The 27,614-nt window shown below is 44.8% G+C and overlaps 1 protein-coding gene across 4 annotated transcripts in view; it reads right to left on the bottom strand.

Moving 5' to 3' along the window:
• LOC132241017 (natural cytotoxicity triggering receptor 3 ligand 1-like) overlaps nt 1-15,920 on the bottom strand; it is a 41,225-nt gene extending 25,305 nt beyond the window's left edge. Inside the window, exons 1-6 of one of the 4 annotated variants that reach the window (XR_009454446.1) lie at nt 15,625-15,920; nt 14,644-14,988; nt 12,871-13,197; nt 8,701-8,800; nt 7,709-8,051; nt 3,776-4,316 (exon numbers count right to left, since the gene is read on the bottom strand). Coding sequence is in view for 3 of the 4 variants with exons in the window: in XM_059709031.1 (XP_059565014.1) it covers nt 6,933-7,025; nt 7,709-8,051; nt 8,701-8,800; nt 12,871-13,197; nt 14,644-14,988; nt 15,625-15,715 (1,299 nt within the window). In the remaining variant the exon portion in view is untranslated. Of the gene's footprint in view, nt 1-3,559; nt 4,317-6,065; nt 7,026-7,704; nt 8,052-8,700; nt 8,801-12,870; nt 13,198-14,643; nt 14,989-15,624 lie in introns of those variants that run through there. The other 3 variants (XM_059709034.1, XM_059709031.1, XM_059709033.1) reach the window with 3 other exon arrangements.
• Between the last annotated feature and the right edge of the window lie 11,694 nt (nt 15,921-27,614).

Genomic DNA, 27,614 nt, shown 5'->3' with positions numbered 1-27,614 from the left:
GCCAGCAAAAATTCAAATAGGCATATAGGTAAACATTTGAATGCAAACTTTCATGAGTAAGACACAGAAAATGATTCATTTGATACTTTTACGTACAGCTTGTATATAATTCAAAACAAGTAAAACTGAAAATTTCCTGGCTTCAAAAATACAACTAAAAGACGGAACGGACATCATCCAGAACCACAGGAAGGCTGGCTGAGTGCAAGTTCTACAACTAGGAGGAAAGAGAATAACATACTGAGACTCAGAGGAGGCGCAGTGCTGAAGTCAAATACTAAGGTGCGGAGGTGGCTGGCGGCGGAGGGCGCGGTTGTCGTTTTCAATCGGGAGGGAGTCTCAGATGCTGAGCTCCAGATCTGGGCAAGTCTCTAGGGACCCAGACTCAAACGGGAGAAGCGGGACTGTCTGGCTACAGTCGGAACTCGAAGGCAGCTTTCTCTCCGAGGTTTGCAGCGGTTGCTGGGACTCTGAGAGGCAGAGCCCCTGGGATGGGACTGAGAGCAGCCATAACTGCTCACTCAGCCCACCCTGTTGATCCCCTGGGACCTGCCCCGCTCCGCCCAAGCCCTGCACAGAGCCGTTTGCCGGATAGCCTCAGGCAAAGGCTAGATTAGCACCTCCCCAGAGGACAGAAGTTCTCTCATTGCAGACACAACTGATTCTCACAACCACTTGGCCTGGAGCTCAAATCCCCTCTAGTATTACCTACAACAATCAAGGCTTAACTACAACAAGACTGCACACAAAGACCACTAGGGGGTGCACCAAGAAAACATAAAAAAATGCGGAGACAAGTAAACAGGAAGCAAAGGTCAGAAATGGAAGATATAGAGCTCAAAACCACACTTTTAAGGTCTTTCAATAATTTTCTAAAAACTGCCGATAAATGTAGTGAGATCCTCAAGAAATCTAATGAGACCCTCGATGTTGTGATAAAGAACCAACTAGAAATTAAGCATACACTGACTGAAATAAAGAATATTATACAGACTCCCAACAGCAGACCAGAGGAGCGCAAGAATCAAGTCAAAGATTTGAAATGCGAAGAAGCAAAAAACACCCAACTGGAAAACCAAAATGAAAAAAGAATCCAAAAATACGAAGATAGTGTAAGGAGCCTCTGGGACACCTTCAAGCGTACCAACATCAGAATTATAGGGGTGCCAGAAGATGAGAGAGAGCAAGATATTGAAAACCTATTTGAAGAAATAATAACAGAAAACTTCCCCTACCTGGTGAAAGAAATAGACTTACAGGTCCAGGAAGCGCAGAGAACCCCAAACAAAAGGAATCCAAAGAGGACCACACCAAGACACATCATAATTAAAATGCCAAGAGCAAAAGACAAAGAGAGAATCTTAAAAGCAGCAAGAGAAAGAAACTCAGTTACCTACAGGGGAGTACCCATACGACTGTCAGCTGATTCCTCAACAGAAACTTTGCAGGCCAGAAGGGAGTGGCAAGAAATATTCAAAGTGATGAATACCAAGAACCTACAACCAAGATTACTTTATCCAGCAAAGCTATCATTCAGAACTGAAGGTCAGATAAAGAGCTTCACAGATAAGGAAAAGCTAAACGAGTTCATCACCACCAAACCAGTATTATATGAAATGCTGAAAGGTATCCTTTAAAAAGAGGAAGAAGAGAAAGGTAAAGCTACAAATTATGAACAACAAATATGCATCTATCAACAAGTGAATCTAAGAATCAAGTGAATAAATAATCTGATGAACAGAATGAACTGGTGATTATAATAGAATCAGGGACATAGAAAGGGAATGCGGGATGAGACTGGACAAAACTCGTGCACCTATGGATGAGGACAGTGGATGGGGAGTGAGGGTGGAGGGTGGGGTGGGAACTGGGAGGAGGGGAGTTATGGGAAAAAAAGAGGAACAAATGTAATAATCTGAAAAATAAAGATTTAATTTAAAAAAAAAGAAAATTTCCTATGTAAAAGCCTCAATAAAGTCAAATAAAATCCTATCTAATAAAAGAGAAACAGGGTAATTGGCGTACGACCGCTACCCTTCCCATTGGCTAATCAGCGAGATATGCAAATTAACTGCCAGCCAAGATGGCAGCTGGCAGCCAGGCAGCTTGAAACTAACATGAGGCTTGCTTGCTTCAGTGACGGAGGAAACCAACGCTCCCCGCCTGCTTTGCCGGCCTCTGAGCCTGCAGTTTAAGAAAGATTGTAACGAATATAGAAGCTAAACAAAACCCCAGAAACCTGCTTTCAGTGAGGCCTGGATCTTAGAGCTGGAGTTATACAGTGTTTCAATTATAGAACCGAAACAAACCAGATACATTCTTTCAGCAGCAGAAGCCTCAGAGCTGGAGCCATAGCTAAAGCTGGCCCAGAATAAAAAAGAAAAAAAGGAGCCGTTGGGAGCTTCAGTCGGCCTGAGAACAGCCCTCAGCCCCTCACCCAGACTGGCCAGGCACCCCAGTGGGGACCCCCACCCTGAAGGGTGTGTGACCAGCGGCAAACAGCCATCATCCCCTCACCCAGGCTGGCCAGGCACCCCAGTGGGGACCACCACCCTGATCCAGGACACCCTTCAGGGCAAACCAGCCAGCCCCACCCATGCACCAGGCCTCTATCCTATATAGTAAAAGGGTAATATGTCTCCCAGCACCGGGATCAGCGGAGCCGAGAGGCCTCCCGGCACCGGGATCAGCATAACAGGGGGCAGCGCCCAAACCCCCTGATCGCCCTGCGGCTCTGTGTGTGACAGGGGGCGGCGCCACAACCCCCTGATCAGCCCTGCTCTGTGTGTGACAGGGTGCGGAGCCCCAACCCCCCACCCCCCCCACGGGCCCTGCTCTGTGTGTGACAGGGTAGAGCCATAACCTCCCCATCAGCCCTGCCCTGAGTGTGATAGTGGCGGCGCCCCAACCCCCTGATTGGCCCTGCTTTGTGGGTGATAGAGGGCGGCACCCCAACCCCCTGATCCGCCCTGCCCTGAGTGTGACAGGGGGCGGTGCCCCAACTCCCCTATCGGCCCTACTCTGTGAGTGACAGGGTGGAGCTCCTCAACCCCCTGATCGGCCCTGCTCTGTGCATGACAGGGGGGAGCTCCCCAACCCCTTGATTGACCCTGCTCTGTGCGTTACAGGGTACAGAGCCCCAACCCCCCTGATGGGCCCTGCTCTGTGCCTGACAGGGGGTGGCGCCGCAACCTCCCCATCGACCCTGCCTTGAGTGTGACAGGGGGCGGTGCCCCGATCCCCCAATCGGCCCTGCCCTGAGCGTGACTGAGGGTGGCTTCGCAACCTCCCAATCTGCCCTGCTCTGTGCATGACAGGGGGAGGCGCCCCAACTCCCCAATCGGCCCTGCTCTGAGCCTGACCAGGGGCTGCACCTAGGGATTGGGCCTGCCCTCTGCCACTCGGGAGCAGGCCTAAGCCAGCAGGTCGTTATCTCCCGAGGGGTCCCAGACTTCAAGAGGGCACAGGCCGGGCTGAGGGACTCCCCTCCCCCCCGGGTGCACAAATTTTTGTGCACCGGGCCTCTAGTATCAAATAATAGTCTTACAAACTGGTCTTGGACTTTCTGAGCCTCTGACTTTCAAGGCATAACACGCATTCTCCACTTTGGCCAGGCTCTGTCTCAAGGTATACAGCTTCTTAGAAACCTGGTAAGGTCCAGTATTGCCAATGAATGAAAACCCAGCATAAACCTGGCGTAAGAACTGGCTCACATCAAAGGGGGTGTCAATGTCCCCATTGCCCACACTGTTCACACACATCGGCATCAACTCACCAGTTAGATCAGCCACTCCCAGGAGGTAATCAACAGGGGTGGTGTTCAGTCTCCAAGTACCAAACTCTTTATCATGAGCACTGAGCATCGGAAGAGGGCTTCTATCCTCCAGTCTCAGATGATGAGTTGTCCCTCCTCTTGTTTTGAGATTAACTCTTCCAAATGACCTTGACCTCTCCTCCCACCTCTTCCAGGACCTTGTCTCATAAGGGGCATGCCCTTGGGCAAGTTATTTCATCTCTCTAAACCTTAGTTTCCTCATGGTCTTATTTTCTTTCCCATTGTCTTCTGTTGTGAATACCAGTTGTTATTAATTTCATCCATACTGATAAGTGATCGTGTTTTAATAAAGTGTTGAAAAGAGACGGTCTCCACATATTCCTGAAGTCCTGTGGTAAGTCCTGTGGTAATGGCTCTATGGAATTAATGCATCTCTTCTCTGGAGAGCTCCTGGGCCACCTGCAGTATCTTTTGTCTGACACCATCTAATTTAATTTCTGACTCAGTCAATATTTCTTCCATATCAGAAGCACTTGTAATCCTATGGAGCAGAAAAATTATCATTTACTTTCTACGGTTACATCCCTTCTAAGTTTCACAAGTCTCCCATAGTTGTCATGTCTTACATCAAGTTCCTGCTGAAATGATTTTAAGGCCACCAACACGGGTAACAATGCATTAACATCCTACCCTTCGCTCCTCTGGCTGTGGGGAAAATTGTCATGTTTCCTTTTCCTGAACCCTCCCAATCCTTCTTTGTTGCTCATGTCGTCACAGCCTACAGTGAGTTGTGTAGAGACAGAGGGTCTTGGACCTGGTGTAGTGCATAAGTCGGGCGGGGGGGAGGGGGGGGAGTGGGTTGGGGGGAGGGGGGCACGAGCCTGCCAGGGCCCTTTGACAAGTCATAGGAGCTGAGCTGGAAGCTGCTTCGGGCTTGTGCATCGCCTTCTTGAGTCCAGGTGATTTTGACAGTATTTTTATTAACGTTGGGGACATTGGAACAAAGGAAGGACTCAGGGTAGTAGAAACAACAGGAGAGAGCCTAGGCGATGCTCTGCTTTGACTCTCTGGAAAGATGATAGGAAAGAAGAGAGCCAACCTGGGACTGCTTAGCTCATTGGAGAGTCAGAGAAAAGGGGCCTTGGATACAGGATCAGGGGGTCAGCCTGGAAGGAGCTGCTGCTGCCTGCTGCTCCCCTGGTTGCAAGTCTCTGTGGGGACCCACAGAGTTTAGGAGAAAGAAAGGCCCCGAGACTATGACTCTGAAAAGTTATTGCTTTGTAAACAATCCATTCTTTCAATATTGTCAAATTTGTCTTTTTGCCTCCAAAATTTATAACAAATATTACATATTGTTCCAATTTTACATTTAATATAATTAAAAAGGCACCTATACAAATGACCTTAGCAACAATATTTCAACAAATATTGCACTGAAAGAATTTTCACAACACATAGTTGTTAAACAAATTAAAAAATAATGAACTTATATAAAGTCTCTGTGTCTTTCTGATTATCAATTAAAATACAATTATTTCTTTACTAGGGGCCCGGTGCACGAAATTCGTGCACTGGGTGTGTGTGGGGGGGGGAGTGTCCCTCAGCCCAGCCTGCCCCCTCTCACATACTGGGAGCCCTCAGGCGTTGACCCCCATCACCCTCCAATCGCAGGATCGGTCCCTTGCCCAGGCCTGACGCCTCTGGCCTAGGTGTCCGGCCCGGGCAGCAGGGACCTGCAGTGGCAGCGGGGGGCGCCGCGATCGCGCGGGCTCCGCCCCTGCCCCTGCAGGATGCCTCTGGCTGAGGTGTCCGGCCCGGGCAGCGGGGACCCAGAGCTGCAGCGGCCCCGCGATCGTGGGCTTCGCTTTAGGCCCAGGCAAGGGGCCCCTAGCTCCTGGAACTGCCAGCTTCGACCGTGCCCAGCTCCCATCGCTGGCTCCACCCCTACTTCCTGCTATCACTGGCCAGGGCGGAAAAGGCACCTGATTCTCTGATCATGGCTGGGGGGCAGGGCAAAGGCGGCCCCAGGGCCGCCTTTGCCCTGCCCCCCAGCTCTTAGCTCCCCCTTGGGTTTCCAATCACTGTCAGTGGCAGGGGGCTTCTTCCTGCTTTCCCTTTCGCCTCCCTGCATTGTGCCTACATATGCAAATTAACCGCCATCTTGTTGACAGTTAACTGCCAATCTTAGTTGGCAGTTAATTTGCATATAGCCCTGATTAGCCAATGAAAAGGGTATCGTCGTACGCCAATTACCATTTTTCTCTTTTATTAGTGTTGATAGTTTAACAGTCCAACTATCTAAATAAGCCAAGAAAAATGAGGTACACATAAGACTAATAAAATTTCTTTCCAAAATTTAAAATTAACAGAACATTTTGGGCCACATATTTATAAAAGGTTAAATCTTTAATTCAACATTTAAATAGAAATTTTTTTAAAATGCCCCCCAAATAAAATCCTAACTTTAAAATAGGATGTATAAATCATCATTACTAAATGGTTTTTATAGCCATAATAAATATTGATAAATATAGATAAGTAGCACTGGTTTCCTTCATGAAAAGGAAAACCAATAATTTAAAAAAGGTATTTTTCATGTCTAAATCCCAGAAGACATGTTTTTCAGAAGACATGAAATAAATAATGGTTTTCCCTCCACACCTATTTTAGGCACAAGCTTATATATAAACATACATGTGTTCATTCAAAATATGTGATATTTCAATTAGAGTCCCTGTTAATTGGTACATAGACAGATACTTTGAAAGTCACAAGGCCTTATTATGACCTTCATGTATGCTGACGGATGCTGGACTAACAGCTTCAGAGAAAGAAACACCTTCAGGGAAAAGGGGCTCCTTTGTCCACCTTGGCTACAATATTTCAGCCTCCAGTATTTCAGCTTCCATTCTGAGGCCCTGAAACTGGGTAGAGAGGGACAGATAGAACTATCCAGAAGTCACCAGAGCCATCACAAAAGAATGAAACAGTCCCTCTGGGCATTGACTGGCTTCTAAAGGTTGTCCTGAAAGCAAAATTCTTAGCCTCTATTTTATCTTTTATAGGAATGTTTTGGAAATTAATGCTGTTTTAATAAAGCCACATCTACATCTTAATTAGTAATACAACAGACTCTGTGTATGTCTTTTCACTCTCTTCAATATTCATAGTATAGTTCATTGAGATTCAAGGTTGATCGATGTTTCTCTCTCATCGATGTTTCCAACTCTCCATCCTTCTCCCTTCCTCTCTGTAAAAAATCAATAAAATATATTTAAAAAATAAATAAATAAAATAAAACAAAATAATAAAAATCAAGTGAATAAAAAATCTGATGAACAGAATAAACTGGTGAATATAATAGAATCGGGGGCATAGAAAGGGAGTGGACTGACAATTCTCAGGGGGAAAGGGGTGTGGGGGTGTGGGAAGAGACTGGACAAAAATTGTACACCTATGGATGAGGACAGTGCGGGGCGGGGGGGGGGAGGAAAGGAGGGGAGCCATGGGGGGGGGCGGAAAAGAGGAACTGTAATAATCTGAACAATAAAGATTTTTTTAAAAAAACTAGCCTGCTATCAAACATTTAATTAACTCACCACTAGTGCCTTGGCAGGGCCAGACCAAACGGTCTCTGGGCCGTATATAGCCCCCAGGCCAGACGTCCCCCACCCTGGATTAGAGTATTGGGGCGGGGGGAGGTTGATAATGTTATTTGATTATATAAGATAAATCCTTTTTTGCAAGAAGTACACATTTGAGTATTAAGGTTAAAGCAGTATCATGTGCAACTTACTCTCAAAAATAATTATATGTTATATAGAGATACACATACACACAGATTTAAAATAGAGGAAAAAAGAGAGTTAGAGAAGTAAATGTAAAATAAGAAATCTTGGCAGTTTTGAAATCTGGGCCATCCCCCTCACCAACCTCTGGAAAGGCAGCTTCCGGATCAGAAGCCCTGTAGATTTCTGGTATCTGAGGGATTTCTCCAAGTGCAATGGTACAGGGCCTGTAGTGATGGGGCTTCTTCACCCCACCGGTAGAGGGAGCGCTTTTCCTGGCAGCTTTTAGTGGCCAGCTGTTTGCATGCGCTTTCCCAACCATGCTTTGCAAGCAGTCTGCTTGGTTCGGGCCATTTTCTTTCACTCCACGCAGAAGTTTTAGGCCGCTTCTTAATCCGTCGTCCTGCTCCTGCTGCCCAAGGAGACCCGCAGTCCGGGAGCTAAGTGCACGGATCGCCCCAACGAATAACGAAACCAATTGTTTCTTCCTAAAACATTTTTAATGAGATGTATTAGCTATTGCACAGATTCTGCCTTGGAGTCCCCCCACCCCCAAAAATGAGGGCAATTTAATATCTAGAACCATTGTAAGCCACATATCTACACTGGTCCCTTAGACTTCTTTACCTTGAGTTATTTTATCTGCTGTTTGGATCACAGTGAGTGATAAATATGCTTGGAAAGCTGTCTTAGATGGGAAACACCAATGAGGGCTACAGATTCCTGATTTAATGGTGAAATCTGGTTAAAAGCTATCCCTTTAAGCTGTTAACAAAATGTGAGCACCTCGGGGAAGGAATTCCCCTCTCTGAGCTGTGGTTCTATGTGTGAGGACAACAATGCAGCCCATACACAGTTCAAAGGCCTGGTTCACAGTGAGACCTGTATGTCAGGAAGAGGCACAGGGGCCTTACAGTGCATCTCCCCAGAGTCCCAAGCTACCGCATAAGGATCTAAAGAGACAGTTCTTCCCTGACACAACATCAGAAAAAGCCATATACCACACACACACCACACTCAGATTCCCCCCAGCATCAATCCTGAGAACTCTCAAATATCATCCACTGGCAAAGATCCCGAATTCCCAGAGTCAATTCCAAAACACAGGGCTAAACTTGGCTTTGGCATCCCCCTTACCTTATCCAACATACAATCAGTCCCATTAAAATGCCTGCTCCAATAAAGCCAACAGCAATACAAGTATCGGTAGTCCCCCAGGCATTTCCCATCTCAGATCCTGCAGAAAGAGGAGGCAAACGTTAAAAGGAAACCTACTTGCAGGGGCCAAAGTGACCACACAACCACTGCTAAGATATCTGTGGTCGTGTGTCATTTCCCTGTCATAGATATAACCACTAATCCTCTGCCACACTTCTTGTCATTCCTTTCACATATACCTCCACACATCAAATAGTGTGTTTAGCAACTGACAGAAATACATGGCAATATGAACACCACCTACCACATATGTATGCCGTGCACATGTTCAAAGCTTCTACACTACATCATCTTACATCACTATACACTACTATATAACAAATATCTGTGTCCCCCCAAAATTCATATGTTGAAATCCTAATACCCAAAATGATGGTATTAGGAGGTGGGGCTTTTGGGATATCATTAGGACATGAGGGAGGAGCCGTCGTGAATAATTAGTGCCCTTAGATAAGAGGCCCTAGAGAGATTCCCTTATCCCTCCACCATGTGAGGATACAAGAAATCTGTGACCCAGAAGAAAGCCCGCACCCAGCAGTTTTTATATTTATTTATTATAGCAGCCACAGGTCACCAACACAAATATATTATATTATATTAATTATATTATATTATATTATATTATATTATATTATATTATATTATATTATATTATTATATTATATTATATTATATTATATTATATTATATTATATTATATTTATTATATTATACTAGAGGCCCAGTGCACAAAAATTTGTGCACTCGGGCAGGGGGAGGGGGGTACCTCAGCCCAGACTGTGCCCTCTTGCAGTCTTGGACCCCTTGGGGGATAATCACCTGATGGCTAAGGCCCGCTCCCCTGGGGATTGGGCATAAGCTGGCAGTCAGATATCCCTCTGGCAGCCTGGGAGCCCTCAGGGAATGCCCACCTGCCAGCAGGGAGCAGGCCTAAGCTGCAGTCGGACATCCTTAGCGCTGCTGAGGTGGCAGGAGAGGCTCCCACCACCACCGCTGTACTGGCAGCAGTCAGCCTGGCTTGTAACTGAGCAGAGCTCCCCTTGTGGGAGCGCACTGACCACCAGGGGGCAGCTTCTGCATTGAGCGTCTGCCCTCTGGTGGTCAGTGTGTGTCATAGTGACCAGTCATTCCCAGTCGTTCTGTTGTTGCATATTACCCTTTTATTATATAGGATAGAGGCCCGGTGCATGGGTGGGGGTAGGGTGGTTTGCCCTGAAGGGTGTTGCAGATCAGGGTGGGGGTCCCACAGGGGTGCCTGGCCAGCCTGGGTGAGGGGCTGAGGGCCGTTTTCGGACTGGCCACACCCCCTTCAGGGTGGGGGGTCCTATTGGGGTGCCTGGCCAGCTTGGGTGAGGGGCTGAGGGCCGTTTTCAGGCTGGCCACAGCCCCTTCAGGGTGGGGGTCGCAGCCGGGGTGCCTGGCCAGTCTGGGTGAGGGTAAGATGACTGTTTGCAGGCTGACCAAGGTCCCCAGTGGGGACCATCACCCCATGAGGGTATAGCTAGCCTGGGTGAGAGGATGATGGCTGTTTGCAGGCTGGCCACAGCCCGTTCAGGTTATGGATCCCCCCCTGGGGTGCCTGGCCAGCATGGGTGATGGACTGATGGCTATTTGCAGGCTGGCCACAGCCCCTTCACAGTGGGGGGGGAGGGCCTGCAGGCATGCCTGGCCATCTGGCTGAGGGCTGATGGCTGTTTGCAGGCTGGCCACAGCTCCTTCAGGGTGGTGGTCCCCCCTGGAGTACCTGGCCAGCTTGGGTGAGGGGCTGATGGCTGTTTGCATGCTGGCCAAGGCCCCAGCCACCCAAGCTCCCAGTGGAGGCTGACTGGAAGCAGGTATCTGGGGTTTATTTATCTTCTATAATTAAAACTTTGTTGGCTTCAGCAGAGGCCAGAGCCGGCCAGGGCAGGCGGGAAGCTCGGCTTTCTCCATTGCAGGGGCAACCAAGCCTCCGTGGCTGCCGGCCGCCATTTTGGTTGGGTTAATTTGGATTTAGTCACTCTGACTGGCAGGTGGATGTGGCGTGGAGCGTAGCAAAGGTACGGTCACTTTGCATGTTTCTATTCTATTCTATTCTTTTCTATTCTATTCTATTCTATTATAATATTATACATACAAAGCATATTTCAATTCCAAATTTCCCATGTCCCACAAATATTCTACACACACCTCACTCATACACATCCCTGGCCCTTGCTCCCAAAAACAATTCCTCTCTCCCTCCAGGACCACTCGAGGCCCCATCTGGCAAAACCAATCAGCCCCTGCCTCCCTAACCCCTCTCAGCTCTAGGCAGATGCATTTGACCTACAAGATCATCCCCACCCAGGACCAGAGCCATGATCATGGAAACTAAGATATGAGCTCAATTAACCCACCCCACCAGCAGGGGGCGTTCTGTAGTGAGCTGTATTATGTTAAGCTCAGGATCTAGTGTGCCTGGGGAAAGGCCTTGGCATGTGCAGGACTCTCTACAATGGACTCCCCAGATTGAGCACAAAACTATTGATTCGACTTCAACCAGCCAACAGTTTGCAGTGGCCCTAGAGCAGCTGTGGGCAAACTACGGCCCGCGGGCCGGATCCGGCCCGTTTGAAATGAATAAAACTAAAAAAAAAAAGACCGTACCCTTTTATGTAATGACTAGAGGCCCAGCGCACGAAATCATGCACAGGTAGGGTCCCTAGGCCTAGGCTGCGATCAGGGCCATCTTCTGCCCAGCTCGCCAGTCCCCAGTCCTGCTCCACTGCCACCCACCCCGTTCCCCGTGGTTGCCCGTTCACCATGCTGTGAACAGAGCCTGCGGGCAGGTTAGGGGGAGGGGGAATGAGAGGTGGTCAATGCACCTCATAGCAACTGGTCGAGCGGTCGTTCCGATCATTATGGTCACTGGCCTTTTATTATAGAGGATGTGTGTGTATAACTTACTCATAGAGGAACAAGAATAAGAATGACATTGGACTTCTTAAATGCAAGAGAGAAGAGAGGGACATGAAATATTTTAAGTGCTGAAAGAAAATAACTCACTTACTTGGAATCCTATATTCAGAAAAATTATCATTCAAAAGTGAAGTATAAATACTTTCTCAAACAAAACCCAGGGAATATGTCACCAACAGACCTGCCTTGCAAAATATTATAAAGTCGTCAGAGAGAAGGAAAAGTATATGGGTCAGAAACTAGAATCAGAGAAGACATAAATGAAGGGAAATTAAAACCTTTTATTATGCTTTTGACCTGCAAGATCATCCCCACCCAGGACCAGATCCATGACCATGGAAACTAAGATATGAGCTCAATTAACCCAACCCACCAGCAGGGGGCGTTCTGTAGTGAGCTGTATTATGTTAAGCTCAGGATCTAGTGTGCCTGGGGAAAGGCCTTGGCATGTGCAGGACTCCCTACAATGGACTCCCCAGCTTGCGCACAAAACTATTGATTCGACTTCTACCAGCCAACAGTTTGCAGTGGCCCTAGAGCAGCCGTGGGCAAACTACGGCCCGCGGGTCGGATCCGGCCCATTTGAAATGAATAAAACTAAAAAAAAAAAAAAAGACCGTACCCTTTTATGTAATGATGTTTACTTTGAATTTATATTAGTTCACACAAACACTCCATCCATGCTTTTGTTCCGGCCCTCCGGTCCAGTTTAAGAACCCATTGTGGCCCTCGAGTCAAAAAGTTTGCCCACCCCTGCCCTAGAGCCTGGCGAGAAGAGTTGCCGGTAGGGTTGGGTCTCTGGCCCCTGATAGACCCTTATCCTCAGGGGGCATGGACAGGATCCTATCCCCTTTCTCCTAGTAGCTGACAAGCATCCCATTCCAGGTCATACAGACCATCCAGCTCCTTAAGCTGCCATAAGTTACCAGCAACGCTAAGGACGCTTGTCACCACTCTCTAGCTATTAGGCGATCCACCCTGGCTTAGGGACCTAGCCTGGACTGCTGACTCTGGGGCTGAAGTAGGCCAAACCAAGCTTTCTCTCCTCCCCTATTGGCCCCCATCTTGGCCTAGACTAACTGGGAACCTGAGTGTTACGTTATACCCCCTCAAGGTGAAGAGTAAGGTACACGTTTAGAGGATGCTTACCTGTCCCAGACAGGGTGAAGTTCGACCTCCTGGAGGTGGGCAAGGATATGTGACTTATCACACATTGGTAGGTGGTCACATTGTGCTCCAGAGAGTGGTTCAGCCTCAAACGGCTGGTGATGTTAAATGTGCCGTCCTCATTCTTGACGGCTGGACCTTTGGTGATGCCTTCAGAAATCTCCTGGCCCTGGGGATTCTCGTGGGTATATATACGCCAGGTTATGTTAATGTCCTTTGGGTAGAACCCACTTGCCTCACACAAAACATCTTCGTTGCCATCATCTTTCGCCGTGGCTTGTTCTTGAAACAAGGTGCACTTTGGGGAAGCTGGCAAGGAAGAGAAGTCATGATTTGAGGGTAGGTTGGGACTAGCTTATTATCAGTTCAAAGCCTGACCCATAGCAAGCCTTCAGGAAGGGTGAGTGAGGCGAATGAGATTGTGCTTAGCCTAAGTAATCTGGGGATGCTGATCCCAGTGCCAGGGTGACGCTGATAGACCATGATCCCGACTCTCACATCCATTATGTAAAGCAGAGTTTCTTATGCCACTTGGTGTCATAGACGACACCTTTGAGAATCGGAGGAAAGCTTTGGAACACTGTTGTGGTAGAAACTGCTGTCCATTCTTCAATGACACATCCAAGTTAAAGCTACGTCTCCCAACCTCCACTTCAGCTGGTGAATTCAGGGTACACTAGTTCAGATAGAATCAGAAGTAGCGAGAGCAACCTCAAGGAAGTACCCTTAAGGAACAAGGGTATCTTAAAGAAAAGTACTATAGCCTTCTCTCCCTCTCCCCTTCATCCTTCCTGGAGAACAGCTGGAAGACCAGGGATATTAGGTCAAAACTAAGGCTATCTGAATAAACTATAGACATTAATTAATAAAAATGTATCAATATTGGTTCATTAATTTTAATAAATATACCATACTAATGCAAGAGGTTAATAATAGAGAAAGCAGTATGTACAAAGACAGGAGTCATGAAGAAATTACTATCTTTGCAATTTTTTCTGCAAATTTAAAACTGTTCTAAAAAATAGTCTATTACTTTTTAAAAAAAAATTTTTAGGCTTTCTGTCAGTTGCAGAGGAAATGAATCCTAATACACTTTCCCATCCCCCTAGTCCAGGGGTGGGCAAACTTTTTGACTCGAGGGCCACAATGGGTTCTTAAACTGGACCGGAGGGCCGGAACAAAAGTATGGATGGAGTGTTTGTGTGAACTAATATAAATTCAAAGTAAACATCATTACATAAAAGGGTACGGTCTTTTTTTCCAATAGTTTTATTTATTTCAAACGGGCCGGATCCGGCCCGCGGGCCCTAGTTTGCCCACGGCTGCGTCAATATGTACAAAACATTCAAAGTCTTAAGTACAATTTTGAAGGGCTCATAGACATTGCCCCGGTTATAGGCTGCATTGTGGCCCCACCCCCAAATTCATGTTGAAGCCCTAAGCCCATTCTCTTAGACTGTGACTGTATTTGGAGATAGGGTTTTTTTTAAAACTCAGGACCCGTTTGTCCGCAGGCCCACGCTCTATCCGGCTAGGGCTGGAGACAGGGTCTTTATAGAGGTACTATTGCATCTATTTAGAGAAAAGGACATTGAGGTTCAACCTGGTTAATAACTTGCTTTAAGTTGTCCAGACATAAACCCGTGTCTATCCAACTCCAAGGCCCATTCCCAAACTTCTCTACTTGGCAGGGCCAAATCTCTACCCCAAGCCCCATCACCATGGGAACCACAGGACACTGCCTCAGGCACTCACCCAAAACCACTAGAACGACTGTTCCCTGGGCCTCATAGGGGGTGTTCACCACCTTACATCGGTACTCTCCTGCGTCTGTCAGCTGGACTCCAGTAAGGTAGAGTGAGGCGTCCCCCTTCTCTAGCCCCCCTGGAGACACGCTGGCTCCGGGTCTGAATGCCTTTTGATAGTTTCCATACATTTCAAACACCTTGTGCTCTGTTTCATCTGCCTGATCCTTCTGATCCCAGGTAATACCCGTAATAGTGAGGTTCAGGGGTGTGGAACCAGGGACCTTGCAGGAGATGGTGGCATTGTCATGCAGCAACACAGTCTGATTCTTGCCTTCCATCTCCACTGTCAAATCTGTGGAAAGAAGAAAATTCAATTATGGGAGAACCTTGAAAAAAAACTTAGGCCTTGTACTCTCAGACACTTTACCATGTAATTAAAAACAAATTCCTTGCCCTAGCCGGCCCCAGTAGGGGGCGTGCAGCAGGCAGCCAATCAATGATCCTCTCGTTATTAATATTTCTCTCTTCCTCTCCCTTCCGGTCTGAAATCATTAAAAAAATATATCTTTATAAAAAGAGCTTACTATGTAGCAGGCACTCTGCCTGACCCTTTACAAAAAACAAAACACAAAAACAAATTCCTTTGTGAGGGCGGGGGGGGGGGGGGGGGGGGGCGGAGCGGGCGGAGGTATCTCAGGTACAGAGGCCCTTAGTTCATGGCCCCTCCTTAATCGCATAAGATCCTCCAACTTTGTTCTTCCTTTTCAATATTGTTTTGATTAGTCTGGTCTCTTGCAATTTCTTAGAAATTTTCAAATCCGTTTAATTGATTCCTACAATTCCACAAAGGAAAGCTTAGAGTTGGGGACTGTTAAGGTACAGGTGGCCGAGGGCCCTAGGGCGGGGCCCTCCAAAGGCCATGGGGAGTCTGCCTAGCGACACCCTCCACCCCCCCACCTCACCCCACTTCACCCCCCCCCCACCTTACCTGCGGTGGACACCCAGCACCACAGAACCAGGAGCGGCCACAGAAAGCCACGCGGGAAGCCTGCCGCCGCCGCCGACACCGGGACAGCCATGCCTGCGGGGGACCAGCGCGTCCGCCCAGTCCGCCTGGAGCCGTCGCCGAGTTTCCGCCTAGAAAGAGGAGTCCTGGGTCGGAAAGCGCAGTCCGCAAAACCGCCTCTTGGGGCCGTCACTTGCTTGGTACTAGATGGCCTCTCTGCGCCTTCTAACCCTTCTGCCCCTTCTTCAGCCCGATTTACACTAAGACGACTGGGCGTGACACTGACCCCGCAGCCTCTGTTCTCAGCCTCCGAAGCTCCGTCCCAGCCAAGCAATCCCCTCCCCCCCCCCCCCCAGAAGGTTAACCCCTATTTTGTAAAACTACTGTTTGGAATTCTCTGCTATTCTTTAGACTTGGCCTCTTATTCAAAAAAAATAACTTTGCTTTCTAGCCTGCTTTAGCCTGATTGAATAATGAGGAAGATGAGCTTAGCTGTCTGACCTTGTAGGCAGAGACTAGATACGCCCATACTCTCAAGGCAATGGCAGGTGTATTTTTTAATTGGATAGAACTGTGTAGTTTCCGAGGCTACCAGCGAGATAACCACTAAGCACATAGGACTGGCTCTTTAATAAAAAGGTTAGTTCTGCTTGTAGCTCTGCTTAGAATTTGAATTCATTTTCTCTAAGCCCATCGCAGCGCACACGATGAATAAAGTGACTCCAAACTCTCTGAGCATTGCTTGATTTATTCCGGTTCTCTGAAGCTCCCCTGTCCCCACCAAGCGATCCCCCCTCTCCTTCCGCCCCCAGCTTCAGGGTCTCAGCCTCGGAAGCTCCCGGGTCCCCACCAAGCGATCCCCTCCCCCTCTCCACCCCCTACCCCCGCAGCCTCAGGGTCTCAGCCTCGGAAGCTCCCGGGTCCCCACCAAGCGATCCCCTCCCCCTCCCCACCCCCTACCCCCGCAGCCTCAGGGTCTCAGCCTCGGAAGCTCCCGGGTCCCCACCAAGCGATCCCCTCCCCCTCCCCACCCCCTACCCCCGCAGCCTCAGGGTCTCAGCCTCGGAAGCTCCCGGGTCCCCACCAAGCGATCCCCTCCCCCTCCCCACCCCCACCACCCCATAGCCTCAGGGTCCCAGCCTCCGAACCTTGCGCTTCCCGACAGACTGATCCCCACACACACACCTGCAGCCTCAGGATCTCAGCCTCAGAAGCGCCGGCGCCGGCGCCCCCGCCAGTGATCCGGCTCCACCAGCAGCTTCAAAGAGTCAACCTCGAATTTCCCAAGCCGTCACCGAGTCAACCTCCAATTCACCGAGTCAACCTCGAATTCACCGAGTCAACTTCCAAGTCACCGAGTCAACCTCGAATTTCCCGCGACGGGAAAAGATGGCTGCCACGTGCAGCCTCACGGAGTCAGCACGGGAACTTCGCGCTCTTATCCAAGTGACTGGAGGCGGGAGGGGCCTTATCGTCACGGCTCCGCCTCTTGGGAGGATCTGAGTGACTGTCCAGCAAACCTCTCCAATGGGCAGGGACTTGTGACCGGGTAGCCCTGCCTGCCGTGAAGTTAGGGACGGTAAATAGATTTTGTCTAAAATCCTCACAAACCGCAAAGGAAATGTCTGAGGTCAGGTTTCACATCGCAGATAACTTATAACTAAGTTCTGCAGGCAAATTGCAATGTAACTAGAGTTCCCCGTGGTCCGGCGGCCGGGCTCCGCCGCGGCGGTGGCGGGCGCTCCCCGCCCTGGTTCCTCAGCACCCTCGCCGGCTGGAGCCCACCCAGAAAGGCCTTTCCCCTACAGTTTTCACCAAGGCAGGCAGGTTTTGTAGACATGACAAGTGCCCTAGCCAGTTTAGCTCGGTGTATAGAGCGTCAGTCTGCGCACGTAAGGGTCCGGGTTTGGTTCCAGTCAAGGGCGCATGCCCCGGTTGCCGGTTTGATCCCCAGTAAGGGCGTGCAGGAGGCAGCCAGTCAATGATTCCCTCTCATCATTGATGTTTCTATCTGTCTCTTCTTCTCCCTTCCTCTCTAAAATTAATAAAAATATATATCTTTTTAAAAAAAACAAAACAAAAAAAAGAAGTGCCACGCACAAGTCCTGAAGAGCAGGACCAGCATGAAGGCAATCACAAACAAATGTGGGAAAAGAGCAAAACCGGAAACACCACCGATCCCAACATAGGTCAACATCTTTTTTTCAGATGACTGTGTGTTTCCCTCTTCTTCTTCTGAAAGCCAGACAGATTCAAGTACTGACGATTCCACCTACTAACGGAAAAGTTAAGAGGAAGAGAGGAGAGAAAAGGAATAAAAGGAGAATAGAAAGGACACAAGATGAAACATCAAGAAAAGGAAAGAGAAGGAAAAAAGGAGGAAACAACCACATGATATCACCTTTCCAAGGTCTCATGAACTTCCTGTTTAAGATGACACTTTTAGTTTGGGTTTACATTTTTATTGGTTTGTCAAGACCACAGCAGTTACAGTGTCCAATATGTTAAAGAAAATATCTATCTATCTATCTATCTATCTATCTATCTATCTATCTATCAACAGATTAGATATAGATATAGATACAGATACAGATACAGATACAGATACAGATATAGATAGATATAGATAGATATACATACAGTGGGGCCTTAACTTATGAGTGTCCCGACTAATGAGTTTTTTGAGATACCAGCTGTCTCTCAGCAGATTTTTTGCTTTGAGTTGACAGAGTAATTTGAGTTAACGAGCTCCTTAACGATATTGGTCTCCGAAGGAATTAAACTCCTAAGTCAAGGCCCCACTGTATATAAAGCCTGCGATGGGAATGACCTGTAGCTATGATGCCCACTGCCACTAGCAAATCAGCCCATAGAGGGTGGGGCTGGCCCGCCAACCTACTGCAGCCCCTCCTCCCCGCCCCCCCCCCCAAACATGAGCTCTGCTCCCATCCTTCCCCACACACACCAATGGTGGTCCAGCTGGCCGGTCAACTTCTCAGGGCCCCTCCCCCGCCACTGACCCCCATGGGTCCCGCCACCCCATTCAGGGGCAGGCCTGACCCTCCCCATGGCCGGCACCAACCCCAATTGGCCCCCCCTCACTCCAATCGCAGGCAGAGCCCCTCCCCCCCTCCCCCACAGGCCTGGCCCTGATGGCGCCAATCAGGGCGGGTGGCCAGCCAACCTACCACTGTCTCCTCCTCCCGACAGGCTCAGCCCCATCCACCCAGATTGTGGCGGGGCCACAGGAACCCACCAGTGCACGAATTTGTGCACTGAGCCTCTAGTATGTATATAACTTTGCCTGTTACATACAATGTAAATATATTTCAATATTTAGATTTATTTTTGTCATCTCTTAAATATCTCGATCAAAATTAGTAGAACAGACCCACATGCTTCAAAACATCAAAAATTGCCATTTGGATTATTGTAATCTCTGTAACCTGGGAGAGATGACATGCCAGGGTCTGAAACCAGGCTAAACTTCTTGGTTTCCAAAACTCAGCCTTTTGGCTTAAGGTGGCCAAATGGGGATGCAGAGCCCAGCACTGTGAAACCACAGAAACATGGAAGAGCTGGGGGATGGATGTCTTTCACAACTTCATGTCCTCTGTAACCACACAATAGTTGGGAAATCACATTTTATTTGCAAAGGTCTGCATCCAACACTTGAGAGCCTGAAGTTCAAGCCGGTTGTGGCAATGTTAGGATGCTTATCCTGTATTCAGATATCTGGTAGGGAAAGAGACTGAGTCTGCTCTGATGAATATCATGCCTAATAATTGCATCTAAACTACCTATACCGAAGTCCTACACAAAGCAGAAGACTTGCAGATGGCATGAAAAAGGCAAAGACTTATCCATGTGCTTCTTAGTCTTTCTTCCTGAGTTTTATGTTTCTATTTTTAGTAATGTCCTCTTCTTTCAACAAGTAGTATCTGTTTTCAGAATTTCAGTATTTGTTGTGGGGCACGGGGTAGTGTTCTTTTACTCTTGTTCCGCTAGGTGTCCTGGTTCTACGTTTCCAACCAAAAGTTTTCATCTCCAGAGGTGATCACATTGTTTCATAAAAATAAGAAAGGTTCCCCAGGTCAGCCTTTCAGGTTGCCTCTTAGGTTTTACACATCGCTGGGCTTTTGGCTCATTTGGGTTTATGGGATTATGCACATCCCATCAAACCATGTAACCGATAGTTGCCTTTAAAAGAAGGTCTAGTAACTAGACTCTAGTTAGAAGTGAATGAGAGATGAGAGGGCTAGGTTTATATTTTTAATTAGAAGTTGAGGTATTATGTTGTTATTCAGGCAAAATGGCTTAAAATAATCTTAAAATAATCTTTTATGTTTCATTGAGTTTTATTTAATGAAACATAAAACTCATTGCCACAACCATTCTTTACTGAGTTGAAGATTTTATCCATATTGCTATACTGTAGTGTTGTTACTGAATGCAATTCCTTAAAGGGTCTCCTTCCCCACCCCCCAGTAATAGTAACTCAAAACAAAATTATAATACGATTATACTTAAATTAAGTATCTTTATCTTTGACTACAGAGAGGTTTAACATAATTATACATCATTTCTTCTCCCACCCCACCCCCTGCCCAATATTGTCTTGGGCTCATAGTATTTATGTATTAAGAAAGTTACTTCCTTATATTTGAAATGGTGACTTTCTGAAATGTGCTAGCAGAAGACTCAGGTGGTTTTTATTTTATTTTTTATTTACTAAAGAAATAAAGGTATTTTAGTTTATGAATAGACTATTTTTTTCCAGGAAAAGTAATACTCATAATTATGGGATGAGCATGACCTCTTCAGAGAGTAAAATAAAATGTAGGCATTCGATATTAAAATTATTTCAAAACTATTTTTTAATTTGTAGCCTAATTAAAATAGAGCATATGCTTTCTGGAGGCGAGACTGACAGCACAGACTGAGGTCTGGACAGTGCATCCCTTCTCTGCCTTCTCTCCTAGCTCCAGGTCTGCGTTTACCCATGTGAATGGTGTTTATAATGGGTCCACTTACTTTAAAAACCTCACTTTGGAGAACTATACTGCTTTCCAAGATAAAAGTTAAATTTACTGAATAGTAAACAATTTCAGACAATCAAGAGGTAGTTTTTAAATTTTTTTCAACTATAGTTGACATGCAAAATTATTTTAGTTTCAGGTGGACAAAATAGTGATTTGACATTTATCTAACTTATGAAGTGATCACCCCGATAAATCTAGTAACCCCCTTATAGCAAGAGAGACTTTTAATGAAGAAACCCTGAAAAGAGACTTGTACAATATGTTCTGGTAGAGAAAACTGTGGGGCTGTGTGTGATCAGGAGCCCTGAGCCCCTGGGCTGATCTGTCCTTCCCGAACTTTTTTCTCTCCATTTCCTCATCAGCAGAGGCTGAATTTCCAGGAAGCTGATGAAGCATAAGTGCATAATGGTCAGGGCCCTGCCAAGACCAGCGAGGGTCCGAGGGCCCAAGGGTCCGAGGGTCCTTAGCACTGTGCTTACATGGTCTTGCACTTTCCTGGCACCAGGTACAGGGCCGGAGGTCTTCCTGCAATATGGAGCCAGAGAGTAGCTTATGGAAAATGTCCAATAATTAGATATGTGAAGCTGTTAGCAGATGATTCATTTTCATCAATATCTGTCAAAATAAAGATTCTGTCCACAACTGGATACACTTGATAATGGGGCTATACAGTCTAAGAGGCACCGTGCTTGTTTGGTTATGGGAATCATACAGAATAGAATTCATCTGAATTCTGCTTTATGTAGGACACAAATTTACAGCTGTGCTACAGCTAGAGTACCTGTGGTTGAGGACACGGTTATTTGGCATCCTTTCATTTAAAAATAATTTTGATCAACTGTGAAAGAGGAAAAGCTAAATTATCTTTCAGTTCTCTATGTATAAAAAAGATACTTCAGCCCGGCTGACAGGGTTCAGTGGTTGAGCGTCGACATATGAACCAGGAGGTCAGGGCACATGCCGGGGTTGCAGGCTCAATTCCCAGTGGGGTCATGCAGGAGGCGGCTGACCAATGATTCTCATCATTGATGTTTCTACCTCTCTCTCCCTCTCCCTTCCTCTCTAAAATCCATAAAAATATATTTTTTAAAAAGATACTACAAAATCATTACAAAGACATTTACCCTCCCGTACCCCCAACTATGCAATAAAAGCAATATAGAGATATGTTAGGCAGTTAATAAAACCAGAATGTTGTTTTTCTGAATTTTGAAATATCTGTGCTAATTGTTAAGTTATAAAATTTGTAATTTGTGATTTGTTATTTTAAATAAATATTCACATATGTAAAATATACTAGGTGTACCAGTTAATGCGGATTTTTTTCAATAGACGGAGTTACACATATGTTGATATAAATGCTATTTGATATGTATGCTATTTTGTTGTATTGACAGCAAGCTTCAAAACTACATATGTCAAATTTGCTGAGGGTGTTAACGTCATACATATTTTGACACTTAAAAATGTCGAATTTCATGTCAAAAAAAGAGCATTTGTGAGAAGTTTTAATTCATTACTTTATTTTGAAAAAAAAGTTATTGTATATTTGGGGTAGCTTATGGTGAACATGCTCCATCTCAAGATACTTGTGAATGCTGGTTTAAATGATTTAAAAGTGATAATTTTGATGTGAAAGACAAAAAATGTCCAGGTCAACCAAAAAAGTTTGAAGACCAACAATTACAAGCATTATTGGATGAAGATGTGTGTCAAACTCAAAAACAACTTGCAGAAAGACTAAATGTTGCTCAGCAAACAGTTTCTGATCATTTACAAGCAATGGGAAAGATTTTAAAGGAAGGAAAATGGGTGCCACATCAACTGAACAAAAGACAAATGGAAAACCGAAAAGTCGTCAGTAAAATGTTGCTTCAATGGCACCAAAGAAAGTTTTTTTTGCATCAAATTATGACTGGCGATGAAAAGTGGGTTTATTTTAAGAATCCCAAATGCACAAAATCATGGGTTGATGCAGGTCAACCATCAACATTGACTGCAAGGCTAAATCGCTTTGGAAAGAAGACAATGCTCTGTGTTTGGTGGGATCAGGAAGGTGTGGTGTATTATGAGCTTCTAAAACCAGGTGAAACCCTTAATAATGATGGCTACCGACAAGAAATAATCAATTTGAACCACACTTTGATCGTGAAATGACCAGAATGGGCCAGAAGACACGGCAAAGTAATTTTGCTTCATGATAACGCACCATCACACACTTCAAAACCAGTCAAAGACACGTTAAAAGATCTTGCCTGGGAAGTATTAACCCACCTTCCATATTCACCAGACCTTGTTCCTTCAATTACCACTTGTTCTGATCGATGGCACATGCAATTTCTGAGCAGCACTTCAAAATGTACGAAGAAGTGGAACATTGGGTCTCTGAATAGTTTGCCTCAAAACAAGAACTTCTATTGGGACGGTATCCACAAATTACCTGAAAGATGGGAGAAATGTATAGCTAGCAATGGGCATTACTTTGAATAAAGCACTTTTTATGTTTCTCTTGAAATTATCATGTTCTCTTTGATTATAAAATTCGCCATTGTTAACTGGTATACCTAAATATATATATATATATATATATATATATATATATATATATATATATATATATATATATATAGAGAGAGAGAGAGAGAGAGAGAGAGAGAGAGAGAGATATGCTACCATTGTTGTTCCTAACTGTGTTGACAATTATCTTATTGCTGAATTGTACAGGATAAATTTTCCTTGGCAACATTTTATACTATCAATTAACACAAATGGACAAGGTTTGGGCTAACTCAGTATTTCAAAAATTTCAAAACTTCATTATAATGATTTAAATATAATTTCTTATAGATGCTCAAATAGGAAAGTCTCCAAACATGCCTAATGTCAATATAATAGACAACAAAAACAATTGCTAACTTATCACTACTAAAAGCTTTAAAATTGTATGTACAAGTATACAATTCAACTCAAACACCCGTAAAATATTACAATATTAATTCCAATTCTCTATCAGACTTCCTGTGATAAAGCACAAAAGTTTAATGTAGAAACTAACATCTGGGTATCTGTCAATTTTTCCGGAAGGCTATTTCAAAGTGGCCTAAATTAGCCAGATATAATGTGAATTCTTATCACAATGCCACATAACATTAATGTATATTGATAACTTAGTAGTTTTAATTCTGTTCTATGGAATAAGCCTATTTTGGAGCCTTGGCACAATATTGCCAATAAATTAAACAAAAAGCTCAAGGCCAGGTATATAACTAAAAAGTCTTTTCTATATATTACAAAACCATCAACTTCAATTATAAATGGCTTCTACTAATGACTACCACTCAAAATTCACACAAAGTAAAGTGAAACGGGTAGCAGAAAGTGCTGGCACATTTATACTGCAGAGACAATGATAGAATTTAGCCAGCAAAAATTCAAACAGACAAATATGTAAACATTCGAATGCAAACTTTCATGAGTAAGACACAGAAAATGATTCATTGTTATTGTTTTGTAAACAATCCATTCTTTCAATACTGTCAAATTTGTCCCTTTGCCCCAAAAAATGTGCAGCAAATATTACATATTGTTCTGATTTTACATTTAATATAATTAAAAAGGAACCTATACAAATGACCTTAGCAACAATATTTCAACAAATATTGCCCTGAAAGAATTTCCACAACACATAGTCAATAAACAAATTAAAATATAATAAACTTATATAAAGTCTCTGTGTCTTTCTGATTATCAATTAAAATCCAATTATTTCTTTATAGTTTAAAAAGCAGTCCAGCCGAAACCGGTTTGGCTCAGTGGATAGAGCGTCGGCCTGCAGACTGAAGGGTCCCAGGTTCGATTCTGGTCAAGGGCATGTACCTGGGTTGCGGGCACATCCCCAGTAGGAGATGTGCAGGAGGCAGCTGATCGATGTTTCTCTCTCATCGATGTTTCTGACTCTCTATCTCTCTCCCTTCCTCTCTGTAAAAAATCAATAAAATATAAAAAAGTAAAAAATAAAAATAAAAAGCAGTCCAACTATCTTAAAAAGCCAAGAAAAATCAGGTACACCTAAGACTAATAAAATTTCTTTCAAAAGTTTAAAATTGACAGAACATTTTGGGCCACATATTTATAAAAGGTTAAGTCTTTAATTCAACATTTTTTTTTTATTGATTTTTTGCAGAGAGGAAGGGAGAAGGACAGAGAGTCAGAAACATCGATGAGAGAGAAACACCGATCAGCTGCCTCCTGCACAGCCCCCCCTGGGGATGTGCCCGCAACCAAGGCACATGCCCTCGACCGGAACCGAACCCGGGACCCCTCAGTCCGCAGGCCGACGCTCCATCCACTGAGCCAAACCAGTTTCGGCTAATTCAACATTTAAATAGAAAATTTTTTAAAATGCCACCCAAATAAAATCCTAACTTTAAAATAGGATGTATAAATCATCATTACTAAATGGTTTTTATAGCCATAATAAATATTGATAAAATATAGATTAAGAAGCACTGGTTTCCTTTATGAAAAGAAAAACCAATAATTTAAAAAAAGTGTTTTTCATGTCTAAATTCCAGAAGACATGTTTTTCAGAAGACATGAAATAACTAATGGTTTTTCCTCCACACCTATTTTAGGCACAAGCTTACATATAAACATACATGTGTTCATTCAAAAAATGTGATATTTCAATTAGAGTCCCTGTTAATTGGTACATAGACAGATACTTTGAAAGTCACGAGGCCTTATTATGACCTTCATGTATGCTGACGGATGCTGGACTAACAGCTTCAGAGAAAGAAACACCTTCAGGGAAAAGGGGCTCCTTTGTCCACCTTGGCTACAATATTTCAGCCTCCAGTATTTCAGCTTCCATTCTGAGGCCCTGAAACTGGGTAGAGAGGGACAGATAGAACTATCCAGAAGTCACCAGAGCCATCACAAAAGAATGAAACAGTCCCTCTGGGCATTGACTGGCTTCTAAAGGTTGTCCTCAAAGCAAAATTCTTAGCCACTATTTTATCTTTTATAGGAATGTTTTGGAAATTAATGCTGTTTTAATAAAGCCACATCTACATCTTAATTAGTAATACAACAGACTCTGTGTATGTCTTTTCACTCTCTTCAATATTCATAGTATAGTTCATTGAGATTCAAGGTTGATCTTGGCCTAAACAAAACTACATTTGCAGAAATGTTAGCTTTTTTAGAACTAATTGGACAAGCAGACTCACTCCTAGAGTGCTTTCTGAGCACTGTGGAAAGTGCTTCTGGCCACGAAACAAATCTGTGACTCATAAGGAGAATCCGACTCTTGACTCATTTTCTTCCACAGATGCGTGGCCCTGGTCCAAGTCATTAGCTTTTTTATATTGCCCTTAAATAATAATAGTTTAAAAATACATTGTGACTCTAGCAGATATTTTCTATCTCACAGTTGTTAACAAATGGATTTTTTTTTTGAAACAGACCAGGACATAAATTGAGCAATCTGTGAAGTAGCATCATTTATTGTTTCTTCCTTACTTTTGCCTGGATGATCTGAGTTTTAATTAAGTTCTTTCTTCTCTCTGTGCTCTCCCATTTTCCTACTTCTGTAATAACTTTTCCATTGTTGCATTTCTAATGAACCTCCCTAATCGCTGGAGAAAGCTTTGAGGGATGTAGAAAGTTATAGCACCATTGTCAGCTGTCTTAAAGTTTCACAGCCACCAGCTTCATGGAGCTTATTACCAGGCCCTTCAAATGACTTCTCCCCTGCTCTCGCAATTCTGATTTATCCATCTAGGACTGCTGGCTCCTAACCGCTCACCTGCCTGCCTCTCTGATCGCCCATAACTGCCCCGCCCCTGCCAGCCTTATTGCCCCTAACTGCCTCTACCTTGGCCCCACCACAATGGCTTTCTCCAGAAGGATGTCCGGAATATGTCCGGTCTAATTAGCATATTACCCTTTTATTAGTATAGATAATTTGCTGGAAACTAAGAGGTGTGTCTACATTAATATGCATCCATTATTTATTCATGCTCATAAAAGCATTGTAGAAATTTCTCTAAGTTCTCCTCCAATTACCTTTTGATTTAACCACAGTCCACCATCTAAAAGAGTTTATCCTGGGAAAACCTCTGTCTTATCACAATTTCTGGGCATAGATACAGTAATAAATAAAAAGATATTCCAGACCTTTTTAAAATGTTTCCTACAATTTTAACCACAAAGAGAGGAATTCTTCTCCATCCCTGACAAACTGTAGCATTACTCTGTTGAGTGATTTTTGTGGGGGTTTTTAAAGCTGAATATAAGCAGAACATTTCTAGATTGTTATACTTAATTTGGGGATCCATGGTTTAAGAAAATAATCTTAAGTATATTTGGAGGAATATCCAATAATTAGTTAAAAACTTGTAAAATGAAAACAAAGAGTTTAAAAGGTATTAATGTTAAGAGAAACAATGTAAAATTATGAGGTGTTAGAGTGGATTAGTTCACTTGAAAAGTTGAAACATGCATTCCTGTATACAGAGGTAGGAAAGTTAAACACTATTATTTCCCAGCCTCCCTTGCAGCTAGGATTCCAGGTATGATTGGTCCAGCAATCAGATGCACTCACTTGGAGCCGAGTTGGCCAACACAAAGCGTGGCAGCAGTGGTGTGATTCTGGAGCTGGCAGCTGTTCATGTCTTTCTAATCCAGCAGGCAGCTTCCCCAAGTGGCAGGCAGCTTCTTGATTATTCCAAAAGCAGCAGCTTCTTTGGCAGCCCTCTCTTGTGATGTAGTTCCTAGAAGCTCAGCCTGGGTTCTGTTTCCTCAGCCCTCTCAAAAATTCTGTGAGCTATCTATTTCCCATAATCAATCCCATTCGGTTTAGTAGCTAAAGAAGATTCTATGACCTATAGCCATGAATCTTGACCTATACAGAATCTGATAGCTAGA

This window comes from Myotis daubentonii, chromosome 9 (assembly GCF_963259705.1).
Source record: "Myotis daubentonii chromosome 9, mMyoDau2.1, whole genome shotgun sequence".
NCBI classification, from domain to species: Eukaryota; Metazoa; Chordata; class Mammalia; order Chiroptera; family Vespertilionidae; genus Myotis; species Myotis daubentonii.
The sequence above is the reverse complement of the archived record's forward strand: the minus strand, read 5'-3'. Positions and strand labels throughout refer to the sequence as shown.